General features: G+C 36.9%; 1 protein-coding gene across 10 annotated transcripts; it reads left to right on the top strand.

Annotated features, from left to right (window-relative positions):
- Window positions 1-1,666: 1,666 nt before the first annotated feature.
- On the top strand, window positions 1,667-11,356 carry LOC18442595 (putative chloride channel-like protein CLC-g). Of its 10 annotated transcripts, XM_088855825.1 has the most exons (9): window positions 1,681-1,964; window positions 2,044-2,395; window positions 3,743-3,957; window positions 4,109-4,309; window positions 4,619-4,796; window positions 6,536-6,798; window positions 7,927-8,196; window positions 8,841-9,969; window positions 10,933-11,356. In XM_088855825.1, the coding sequence occupies exons 3-9, from the start codon at window positions 3,896-3,898 to the stop codon at window positions 11,080-11,082; spliced, it is 2,253 nt and encodes a 750-aa protein (XP_088711951.1). In that variant the 5' UTR covers window positions 1,681-1,964; window positions 2,044-2,395; window positions 3,743-3,895; the 3' UTR covers window positions 11,083-11,356. The 10 variants fall into 10 exon arrangements, with proteins under 10 accessions (XP_088711950.1, XP_088711951.1, XP_088711949.1 ...); XM_088855824.1 differs by lacking the exon at window positions 3,743-3,957 and having other exon boundaries at window positions 1,667-1,715; XM_088855823.1 differs by lacking the exon at window positions 3,743-3,957 and having other exon boundaries at window positions 1,681-1,913.
- The last annotated feature ends 1,480 nt before the right edge of the window (window positions 11,357-12,836 follow it).

Raw genomic sequence — 12,836 nt, 5'->3', positions numbered from 1 at the left:
ATCTAGATCGTCTGTTTCACCCTAAAAATAAGTGTTCATATATAAGCAAGATATGTATCATTTTTTTAGTTTTGAATTTCATGATCAATGTTGGAAATTGATTTTACAGCCATCACGGAGATTTTCATTTCCAAAAGTGCTTTCCATATGAGGATTTGAAATAAGGGTTTATTTTACTTTCATAAAGCCTAGGCCTTATAGAAACCTCATCCTTAAACAAACAACAAGGCCAGTGAGGTTTGTATAAGGTGTGAACCTTTAAACAATTGGTGCACCCCAAAATCTAGTTATAAGATGTATTTTAGGTGCCCAAACTCTTATGATCGGTTTAAAAATGTAATTTTCACCTCTATTAAGAAATTAAAAGCTCAAATCTAACCTTAACACTTAAATATCTTGAGTAATGGATAGTCTACATAATAAGATGTACTATTATTAATATTTAAAATTTAAAATTTCTTTCATATTCATAGAAGATGATCAATTGGAAGGTTTTCTAATGACAAAACAACATTTTTTCATGAGTTTTAGGGTGCCTTTTTCCTTACTTAAACTTATTTATCTTTTCCAACAGTACCCTTTCAAATTAAAACTCCGCCAATAAATCCAATTTGAAAAACACACGTCAACTACTTCCAAGTCATGCGTCTCTCTCTCATATCTTAAGTTCAATGAAAGAAATAGAAAGAGAAGGAAAAGATGGCGTTTAACGAGAGAGAAATTGAACTGTAATTGGGCACCTTGGCTTAGCTGCCAAGGAGCCCAATTCGAAAAAACAGGTACGACCTGTTGTGGCCCTAAGTCCGGCCCATATTGGCCATTGGGCCATGGTGGCCTGCCATTTGAGTTACATACTGACCTGTGCCCCAATTTTTAAGGGCTAGTATGGGCAAGGCTGCCTAGCCTATTGCCACCTGGGAGCCAAGGAGGCCCAAAGTCTGGCCCGGCCCTACCTCTGTTTTTTTAGGGCGGAGGCCCCTCCACCTATTGCCACCTTTATGAAGAGAAGAAATGTCATTATTAATGAGAAAAAAAAAGAAAGGAAAAAAAAAAAAGCATGTATAACGCCCCGCAACGGAGCCAAAAATAAAGAGGTCACAGTTCCTTTTGCTTTGATAAATTCCAAAAGAGAGGTACTTGTGATGGTATCATTGATTTGACATAAAAATTTCATGAGTCTCTCAAGCCATCAAATTTATTATATAACTAGTAAGAATAGTTGTAACCTTTTTTGTAGATTTAAGTTTTTAAAATAGTGCATCTGTAATTTTGGACAGTCGATTTTTAATATTTTTATAAATTTATTCATTCTATATTCTTTTTGAAGTTTTAAATTTTATAATTAAATATAAAAATATATTTTAAAGCTATCAAAATATTTTCAATATTGAAATCACATTTCTTATTTGAAAATGCCTTCCATTTTCATAGATTCCCTCATTTTACATGCTTTAAATTTATAATTAAAAATAAAAATATATTGTAAAACTATTACAAAGATTTTCAGCATCAAAACCACACCCTGTTTGAAGGTGCTCGTTATTTTAATTGTTTATTGCCTAGCTCTATGCAAACCACACAGTAAAGTTAATGGTCTGTTTAAATAAATAATAAGAGATTTTGTTATTATTGATAATCCCAAACGCCCTGATAATTCCCCCTAAAACGTTATCCAAAATTGATGCTCCAAAAGGGTGCACGAGATATGGAGAGAGGTACACTGGGCTAGAGAGAGAGATTTTTAGAGAAAGAAAGGGAGAGAGAATTACGAATTTCCTGTAACTCCAATTCAACGACATGCATAGTCACAGAGAGAGAGAGAGAGAGAGAGAGAGAGTGTGAGTTTTGCTATTAATTTCAAGTTAAAATCATCTGTAACTCGAAATCCACATCGCTATAAATAGTCAAAGGAGGTCATGGTCCACAAACGCAATCCGTACCTTCTCCATCTCTTTCTCTGAATGGTAGACCGAGTTTGATTCATGGGACCTATCCCAACTGTAAATTGTTAAAAGCTTAGTTTTTTTTTCTCCGTTTTTGCAGATCACAGGTTATAAAATCTCAGAGAAAATGAATGACCCCGCCCCACCTGTCAGTTTTCTCCCCAACAGTTCTCTTTCTCTCTGCAACTGCAATTCAACGAAACCCAGTAACTCCTTGGACCATTCTAATGATGGTTTCAGTTGAAGAATCAATAGTTGAGAAAGAAGAAGAAGAGATAGAAAGGCATGGAGAGAGAAACGATAGAGACCCCACTACTTGCAGAGGTGTGTGTCCCTCTAGAGCAACAATCATCAGAGGAGCAACAGGTTTTGAGGAGTATCCAATCGAACAGGACTTCGCAGGTCGCCATTGTCGGGGTTAATGTTTGCCCCATTGAGAGTCTCGATTATGAGTGAGTTTCGTGTTTGAATTCTACTGGTTTTCTGTTATTTTAGTTGTTTTGTGATATGGGTTTTGTAAAGAATGGATTTTTAGCTATGGTTGATATCTTGAGGTTTTGCTCTCTCTCTCTCTCTCTCTTATTTTATTTCCTCATAACTGTCTCTCTCTCTAATGTTATTTGCTCATGAATCTTGGGGTTGTCTCTGTCATGAATCATCCGTACTGTGGATTGTGAATGATGGGAGTTTTCAAAAAGGGTGTATGATTTTTACAGTGCAAAAATGGTTTTAATCTTACCCAAATCGTCTGGCTTTTGGTTATCTAGAACAATCGACATGTACCATGGTTTATGGAAGATGGGCTTTTCTCAACACTTGGGGAGGTTTTTCTTGAATTCTATTTGGTTTTCTTTTTCCTCAGTAGTTTTCACTTCAAACTTCTCTCATGATTACCTGTATTTTGATTCATGGACTATTTTGCTTATTTCAATGGATCATTGGGATTTACAGATTCCTAATTTGTTTTTCTTTTTATTTTTAATTTTGTCTTCTGCTGCCTTGATTATTTCCCAGCACAGTGATTTATGCCGGATGTTACTTGTTTGTTTTAGTGGATAGGACTTTCCATTTACTAGTTTCAGTTTTTCTCATAGGGGATTACTAATTCTATCTCAATTTTCCTCATGGTCATTGGCTCTTTTCATTTTTTGGTTTTCACCTTAATTAGCCTCTGAGATTTCCTGATGGCTATCTGAGTTTCATCTTTTGCATTTTGATTAAACATTCTGGATTTAGTTTCTTAAGAACTGATTTGCAGTATATATGAGATTCTTTTTTTTCTACCCCTTGTTATTGAATGGATCCATCTAAAGTTCTGCTGAGCCATTCATTTCTGTATTTGCTCAAGCTTTTATTGATTGAAAATTAAGTGTGATCTATATGCACTAGAACATGAAATTCTGATTATATATAGATATTGGTAAAGAATTACTGTATCCTTTTGAGATTAACATCGAGTTGAACTAATTTCCGTGAAATTTCAATGTCATAAAGAATTCAATATGCTTAATTTTTGGTGTCTAGAAATATAGTGAAATGCATGGATCCTGAAAAGTCTTCTAGGGATATTCAGATTGTTTCTACTTGTCTCTGGTATAGCTCAGATGCCACCATGCATTCATTATATTTATTATACTGTGTTTTCATTGGAATGAAAAAAACAACGCGATAATATGGTTCTCAATAGATTCACTGCTCAAATCTAGTTTATTTGGAATGGGGTTCCTTTTTTTCCCATCTTTCCTATTGTAGATGAGGGTTGAAAAGTGGCATTTTGCTGATTTTTACAATGCTATAAGGGCTTGCCATAACAAAAGCTGCTATCCGTGCATGGAGCACCATCGGAGAAGTAGGGATTATGCGGATTTACCACATCTCTTCGCTTTCCCAAGTACACTATTAGCAAATGACCCTTTATACGAAGTTGTACTCCATGGAGTCATTGCTGTCTAATGGAATGTTGTACTGTGCTAAGGGAGAGCGGGATCTTCAACTGGGGTCATATCCTGTTCTGGTGTTTTTATTATCTCTCCATTATTTCAATTAACACTGGGGATCTCAGTGAACTATTGTTTCTATACTGCACCAAATTATAGTATAGTTACCCAATAACAGTTATGGTTGGTTTTGCATTGTCCTAAAAAATTCATACTTAATATTCGCAGGATATTTGAGAATGACTTCTTCAAGCAGGACTGGCGAAATTGTGGCTGTGGGCATATACTTCAGTATATATTCTTGAAGTGGACATTGTGCTTTCTATTAGGCATTTTAACTGCCTTGGTTGGCTTTTTCAATAATTTAGCTGTTGAGAATGTAGCTGGGATCAAGTTCGTCATAACTTCCAATCTGATGCGTACCAATAAGTAAGATCTCTTTCTTGCATATATCTTCTTGATTGAAATAAGGGGAGAGTATAATATAATGTAATACACTATGGCAACGCTGGGCTCATCACCGTCCAGTGAAAGGATGGACTTTGATGATTGCATGGGAACCTCCAGAATAGTAAATGGTGCACTCTGTTTTTCCGTCATCGTCTATCATTTCATCAGGTGGTGATGAACAATGGATTATGGTTTTCCATCGTCCATTGGATTATAGTATAGTTTTCCCTGAATGAATTGTTGTTCTAATCAAGTAAACTTAGAGTTGTAAATAAATTTTTTTTGCAGATATTTTCAAGCATTTGCAGTTTTTGCAAGCTTTAACTTCTTTCTCACTCTATTCTCATCAATCATCACTGCATGTATTGGTCCTGCGGCTGCAGGATCTGGCATACCAGAAGTCAAGGCCTATTTGAATGGTGTCGATGCCCCAGAAATCCTTTCTTTACGTACTCTAATCATTAAAGTGAGCTTTTTTATGCTTCAAAACTTCAGATATTGCTCTAATTCCTTCTTTTCTCATCATCTCTTCGAATTAATCTTATCAGAAGACTTCACATCGTTGTCAATTGTCTGGTAATCTTGTTCCTTTTTTCTGGGTAAATAATCTTGTTCCTACTTTTGATAAGGCACAATCTTGTTACTTATCAAAGCGATGAAAGGATAGTTTGTTAGTTGGTTTCTCCCTTTATGCTTTAGTGATTGTAATGTGGAGAACTGGAAAATGAGCTTGTTGCTTCTATGATGTCATGGAAACTATATACATCTGTATCTTGTTCAAATTGAGCTTTTGACCTTCAATATTTCAGTATTTTCTTTGTGATAAGCATGTTTACAAAAGTTTCAATCATAGGAATGAAGATGCAAATGCTTTATGCTCAAGATTTTACAAAGATAGGAATAAAATCCCAATGGTGTAACTTATGTAGCAATGATATGCGTGTTGCATGTGTTTAGGAGAATCCAACACGCCAATGCACTTAAAAGTGTGTCGATCTGCATATAGACATGGGAAATCCATGTTGACATGCGTCTCTGTAAATATTTAATTTTGTGGATTCACAAACACGCCATGTCCGCTGTGTGGACATGTGTCTCCACAGATTGGACAAACAAGACACCTGTGTCCTGTTTGTAAGATATGCATTTCCGCATTGTAAGATATGCGTGTCCGTTTTGTATGACATGCATGTCTTCTGATTTGGACATGTGTCTTTGATTTGGAGCTACATGTTTTATTTTTTAAGGTGATTTTATTGTTAAAAAGTTATAGATTAATTTGATGTTTTAATATACACGCATGCACTGTACGGACATGTCATACTGGACTCGGCAAAATATAGGGAGGTGAGCATGTTCTTCAAATCTGAAACCGACACAGATCCTCTCATCCATGTGCTTGTAATAAAGGATGTAGCCCTTGTTTATGAAAGGTAATGTCATAGCCTTGGAGGTAACCTAGATCTCCTCCTTGTTGCCATCAATACCTAAAGGGACTGGAATATCTTGCTAGCTGGCCTAATGATATCCAAAGAAAAATTATGAAAATGTACCATCTCCAACAAAAACACTGAAATTGATATATACCAGGAGTATGATATGTTGTGAGAAGTTGTATGCACCTGTGCCTAATAAATTTCTCAAAATTGGGAGTGTACATGAATATGTTGAACTAAAATTTTAGTTCCTCTATTGTTCTGCTTGCATACCTCTTTAATTTGTGGTGTGCAAATGTATTCACATGTCCCTTTATTCTCCTTTGATTAACACAAAGCAACATAATGGCAGAGCTAAATAGTCCTGGTAATAAACCTTACATGATATCATCTACCTTCAATCAATTTCAAGATTTAAAGTTCCTGCACTAATAAGGAATGGAACTGACAAAACCATGAAACTTCGAATTTATGACTTGAAATAGAATATGATGAAAGGGTGGAGACGCCCATTGGACATATACTAAATTATTAAATAACCTTGTAAAAAATTCAGAAATACCCAAACCGATGGTTAGTCTTGCTCCCTTGGGTCTGGACCCTTGTCCAATTTCCTTTTTCTTTCTATGACTCTTGCAATCTTCTGGAAATGAATATGATAGAATGTGCTTTCCCTTGTTACACTACTGATGAATCAATACAGGCCTATGGTATATCTTTTTCTTTTATTTGATGAATGAGTCCCTGGTATATTTTTGCTCAATTGCAGATTATAGGTAGCATTGGAGCCGTCTCAGCATCGCTCAATGTGGGAAAGGCAGGCCCTATGGTACATACTGGTGCTTGTATTGCATCATTACTAAGCCAGGGAGGGTCAAAGAAATACCATTTAACTTGCAAATGGTTGCGATACTTTAAAAATGACAGAGATAGGAGGGATCTTGTAACATGTGGCTCAGCTGCTGGTATTGCTGCTGCCTTTCGTGCTCCAGTTGGTGGTGTTCTGTTTGCTCTCGAAGAAGCATCATCATGGTACTTGTGAAATTGGATCATGCTAGAGGAAAAATATCCTACAGTTGAATGGACGATGGAAAACCATTACCCTCCATTGGGTTATGAATGTATGGTAAAATGATGGACAATGACGGATAGTTACTGGGATCCACACTGCAGGACACACACCAACTCGATAAGAGTGTGTTCTACTCTCTCTATCGATATTCATTTAATCAGACGGCCATGACCCCGATGGAAAAGTGTTTTCCATGGTCCATTAGAGTGTGATAGATGTTCCCTATGTGTTTTATGCTTTTGTATTTTTTACAGTTAACTTGTTACTACCTCAGCTCTTTTTCTTAATTTTTTGTATGGTTTCTAAATTTTGATGGATAAGTCTAGCTGGTGTGTCGGATCCAAACAATACAAGTTACCAAACTATTAAGAAGTAAAGAATGAGAAAACAGGATTAAAGATGGCAAAAGCACTTGATTAAGTGCTTCATTTGCTTCTGTGTATTATATCTTTATATATTTTGCACTTAATTCATTAACCTTGCGGACTTTGGGTTATTCCTTCCTTGCTAGGACTTTCGATTTTATTCTTGCATAAGTTTGGATTTACGGATATATGTGGTTGATTTTAACTATACCATAACTCTGTTTCTATATTTTTTTTTATGTTTTACATTAAAGTTTACTCCTTGAAACAAGTTGATGTACTAGTGGGGCCCTTACCCATTCTAGGGCATGCACCCCCAAAGAAAGGATATTCAGTCCTTTTAATGTTGGATTCAGGTTTTTCTTATGCACAAATTTCTTGAGTTGAACACGTCTTCTGTTTCTGCAGTCAACCATGGACGGTGGCAGTTGAATTGATTTTGGTCGTGACTTGGGTTTCACTCCCATGTCTAGCTGAGATGCTTCTCATATATAGACTGAAATTTTCCTTGAATTAATATATTGGATTAGCCCTATTCTGAAAAGAGTTTTCATTAATGTTCTCTTTCATATTCCCCATAAAATTTTCTTGATAAGAGTTTTAATTTGAGGGCTACTTAAGACCTAGGAAATGAATTTTTTTCACATTTTAATGAATAGTATTTGTCAAACAACATTTATTAAGTGAGTCACTTAGGTTTAATCTGCAGAATCTGTTGTGCAGGTGGAGAAGTGCCCTTCTATGGAGAACTTTCTTCACAACAGCAACCACAGCCGTTGTGCTTCGGGCTCTAATAGATTTTTGCAAATCCGACAAGTGCGGGTTATTTGGAAAAGGTGGTCTGATTATGTTTGATGTGAATTCAGTAAACATCACATACCAGCTTGTCGATCTACCACCAGCGATTGTTCTCGGAGTCATTGGTGGAATACTGGGCAGCTTCTACAACTACCTGCTTGATAAAGTTCTCCGAGTTTACAGCCTCATTAATGAGTGTGTATTTCTTTCTTTCTCAGCATGTTCTCATGCATAATACACAAAGGCATTGATCAGAGCTATGCATCAGCTTTGGCTTATGGTTGGGACAAAGCACCACTAGATATATTGTTGTTTTGTTATTGAACTATGACATTTCAGTTTGAGAATGAAATATCATTAAATTCAATCTTTCATTTTCCCTTTTGGAGAAAAAAACACTGAAAGAGTGCCTGGGGTAAGTGCACGACTCATGGAGGTGCTCCAGAACAAAATGCTGTCTTTATGTGAATTTTTTAAGTCATATATTACCATTGGTCCGATATTAAATGGAGTATCCTTGATTTTATTTATTTATTTATTATTATTATTTTTTTAAGAATATTGGACAGAATGTTAAATTGTCATTTTTTCAGAAAGTTTCTTCCAAGATCTTAGTTGTAATTTCAAGTTTCTGAATTGCTGATTATTGAGGTTTTCTCCATGAACTTATTTAAAACTTCCTCTTGTTATCCCTTCTTTTGGTTTAGTTGCATGTGAAATCGAGTCAAATTTGCTCCTGTTGGCATGGCCCCAAATTGGAAAGTTTAAACCATCTATAGTGGCTTAAACACTGCCTCTCAAAGTCCTAAATGCTTTTTCTCCTTTACAATTTTTTACAGAAAGAAACCCCCTTACCGTTTGCTGCTGGCCTGCACTGTCTCCATTTGCACCTCGTGCTGCCTATTTGGCCTTCCATGGCTCGCTCCCTGCCGAAAATGCCCAACCGATACCATCGAGGAGTGCCCGACAATAGGCAGGTCCGGCAATTTCAAGAAGTTCCAGTGCCCCCCTGGCCATTACAATGACCTCGCAAGCCTCTTCTTCAATACTAACGATGATGCCATTCGTAACCTCTTTAGCTTGGGCACCGACAATGAGTTTCACCCTCTATCTATTCTCATCTTCTTTTTTGCAACATATATACTTGGAATTCTAAGTTATGGCATAGTTGTCCCATCCGGTTTATTTGTGCCAGTTATATTGACTGGTGCAACGTATGGGAGGCTTGTGGGTATTTTGATGGGTTCACGGTCGACCCTTAACCATGGCCTTTATGCAATTCTCGGAGCTGCTTCTCTTCTTGGAGGCTCAATGAGGATGACTGTTTCTTTGTGTGTAATACTCTTGGAATTGACGAATGACTTGTTGATGCTTCCTCTTGTCATGCTTGTCCTTTTGATATCGAAAACTGTAGCTGATGCTTTCAATGGGAACATATATGACCTTATTATGCAGATTAAGGGTTTACCATATCTAGAGGCCCATGCTGAACCTTACATGAAGAATTTGACCGCTGGTGATGTGGTGGTGGGCCCACTTCATATTTTCAATGGTGTAGAGAGGGTGTGTAACATAGTGCATTTGTTGAGGGCAACAAAGCACAACGGTTTTCCTGTTGTGGATGAGCCCCCTAATTCAGAATCTCCAGTTTTGTTTGGTTTGGTCCTTAGGGCTCACCTTCTTATGCTTCTCAAGAAACGGGAGTTCTCTCACACCCCAGCTCTTGTTGGAGTGGACGCGTTTAAGCACTTTTCGTTTGATGACTTTGCAAAGAGGGGATCAGGCAAAGGCGATCAGATTGAAGACATCGAGTTGAGTGATGAAGAGATGGAGATGTTTGTTGATCTTCATCCATTTGCCAACACTTCCCCATATACAGTAGTGGAGACAATGTCGCTTGCCAAGGCTCTCATTCTCTTCCGACAAGTTGGGTTGAGGCATCTCTTGGTTGTGCCAAAGACACATGGTGTAAGGGGCTCTCTTTTATATCCTTTCTCCTCATAGCAAGAGAGTGTAGTATTGCCCAATGGACTATGGTATGTGGTACTTCAAAGCGATATCCACTGTCTGTTCCCACTTATGGACATTTCAAGGTGAACCAGCTCATATGAGGAATGGATCGTGGAAGTGGCCTTGAATTACCATATGCCATAGTCCTTGTCTATAGTATACTTTCTCAATCAGTATAGTTTCCTTTTTTATCAGTGGTAGATATTCCTGCGCCAACTGTATCCACTGTCTGTTGCTACTGACGGGTGGCTTAAGATTAACTATACTGAGGAGAATATTCGTTTGGGACCCACTTCAGTTAACCTCAAACCATCTCTTGGGAGGAATGACTCGTGGATGTGGCTTTGGATTACAATATATCACAATCTATTGAGCTATCGTCTACTTAATCAGCATAGTTCCCAATTTCATCATTAGCAGTTACCTGTAGGTGTTGTGGTCTTTGTTTCAAAAAGTACTCTTGATTCCTTTCATGATTTGGGAGCTCATTTTTGGAAATTTTATTGATTCCGAAGATTTCAGTAAGTTTTTCTGGGAAACTTGCCAGGTTTATATGGGTAATGTGTGTTTGTTTGAACATCTTCAAATGGAAAAGGAGAATGCCAAAAAATAGAAAAAAATCCAAACTATAAAATAATCCTGCAAAACTACAATGCTTTCTATAATCTTATCACCATGAAAATTCATGTGAATCTCTCCTTTTCCTCTTCTTTTTCTTGCAGAGGCTTCATTGCTTTTCACCTTCTTCCTAGAAACAAGACAAATTATATTTTATCAAGAAAGAAAAAAATATAAAGAAAAAAGAGGATGAAAGTCTTAGATACTATTGCTAAATATTGTAGATGTGGGAGCTTTTAAATATTGTAGGGGTGTTATTGCTGTTCACATATTGCAGCTTAGTCTGTTATATATGGTTTGCAGAGAGCACCTGTTGTGGGGATACTGACGAGGCACGATTTCATGCCGGAGCATGTCCTAGGCTTGCACCCCTACCTGAAGGGAAGCCAATGGAAGAGAATGCGTTTTCAGCTATTCAGTTTGGCTCAATTATTTTTGGGGTGGTGTGGTTAAGAAAGAGAAAAAAAGCGTTGAGAGAAGAGCTCAATAAGAACTGGGCATGTTAGTTTTTGAGCTTCCATGACCTGAGTTTTATGGGTTTCTTCCTCTTATACAAGAAACAATGTGGGGTTTCTTATCTCAATGTCAAAGATAGAGATGAGAGCAATGATGTTGCATTGCTACAATCAGGGAATTCTGATAATTCAATTGGCCTTCTTGGATAGATGTAAATGCTTCAGAAGCTAATATATAATAAAATATAAAATGAGGGAATTGTTCCTCCTAACTGCTTAATTCAATTGGCCTCCTTGGATAGTTGTAAATGCTTCAGAAGCTAATATATAATAAAATATAAAAGCTGAGCATGCTATATGGGGCATCTCCAAGGCATAGAAAATGGAAGTGGAAAATTCGACACTGGGTTTTTGGTTTTTGATTATGAGTATTGTGGAACATACTTATCAAGATCATACTGTACCAATGTTAGACCACCGGCCAATGTTTTGGCCGGTTTGGTTTAAAGTAAAAACTAGGTTTTGACAGTCAAGTTTAGTGTTTGACTAATTTTAACTGGTTCAAAGTTAAAATCAAGTTTGGTCAAGACCTAGTTGAGGTCAATGTTTAATCGGTTCTGGTTAGTCCTACTAGCAATGTTTCATCTCAAAGGTAAATATCAAGTTATGTTCTAATTTTTGTATGCTCAACTTATCAAAGTTTCCATCTCAAAATGGTTTTAAGAGCTTTTTGCTTATTATAAAAAAGAAAAATATATAATGAGATCATTTACCTTTGGTACAAGGTAAGTAACAATTAACTTTTATCATTGGATGTGAAATTTGATGGCTGCATTGATTTCATTACCACACAGTTTAAAAGAAAGTTTTTCGAACTTTATGATACACAAGCTATCGGATTTTACATTAAATGGTTGTAAGTAATTGTAACCCCCTTTGTACGATACAATCCCTTATAAAAAGTCATAGCAACATTTTCGTGGGGTTGTTAAGAAAGCAGTCGTTGCATGAAATCAGCTGCAACCGTAGGCTGTAGCTGTCTAAAGCCGACTACGAAATTCTTCCCATATCAATGTTCATGGACATGCCTTTACAAAACAATCTAGCCGACTACGAAATTCTTCCCACATCAATGTTCATGGACATGCCTTTACAAAACAATCTATACAACGACATCGTGGGGGAGCATACTGTATGGTTGCTCCCTTTTAAGAGATTTTTTTTTCCTTTTTTTTTTTTCCCTAAAATTCACCGGATGATGTTTTTGAAAAGCGAAATTTGGATTTTTAGTTCTTAAACATTTAGCTCTGACTATCACTGTCTCTGTTCAATTTCAGGAAAATCTTTTGGAAGCGCATATAGAGTTTGATTTATTAAGAGGTTATTTCCCTGGCTGAAAAATTACTCTTTTGTTGGGTTTTACCCTCAATAGTCAATGAAGGGAATGCTCTTGTGGGAGCATAGACTCTTTCAACGTTTCTCATATCTAAGGTTGTTAACCAACTGGGTTCGGGCTAGGGATGGCAATGGTCCTGGACTTGACCAGGGACCCAAAGGGTAGACCCGATTTAGTTCCGGGTATGGGTTCGAAAACTGGATCCAGCGGGTCGGGTCCAAGTCCAAATCTTGGACCCAAACACTATTTGGGTCTGGATCGGGTAATATTTTTGGGGTCCCAATATATGAAATATATTTAAATATAATTAAATACATAAATATTTTAACTTTTGGGTTGGATCCAAAAGTTTTTCA

This window comes from Amborella trichopoda, chromosome 13, assembly GCF_054954075.1.
Source record: "Amborella trichopoda isolate Santa Cruz 75 chromosome 13, AtrichopodaSantaCruz75HAP2 v2.0, whole genome shotgun sequence".
Classification (NCBI taxonomy): domain Eukaryota; kingdom Viridiplantae; phylum Streptophyta; class Magnoliopsida; order Amborellales; family Amborellaceae; genus Amborella; species Amborella trichopoda.
Note: the sequence above shows the minus strand (reverse complement) of the source record. Positions and strands in the feature narration are given on the sequence as shown.

Excerpts from the sequence above, each read along its gene's own strand:
- LOC18442595 (XM_088855824.1), top strand. The coding sequence starts at position 2,229 with ATGGAGAGAGAAACGATAGAGACCCCACTACTTGCAGAGGTGTGTGTC. Across the intron at positions 2,396-4,108 it reads ATTGAGAGTCTCGATTATGA|GATATTTGAGAATGACTTCT; the intron begins GTGAGTTTCGTG and ends TAATATTCGCAG. Across the intron at positions 6,799-7,926 it reads CTCGAAGAAGCATCATCATG|GTGGAGAAGTGCCCTTCTAT; the intron begins GTACTTGTGAAA and ends TCTGTTGTGCAG.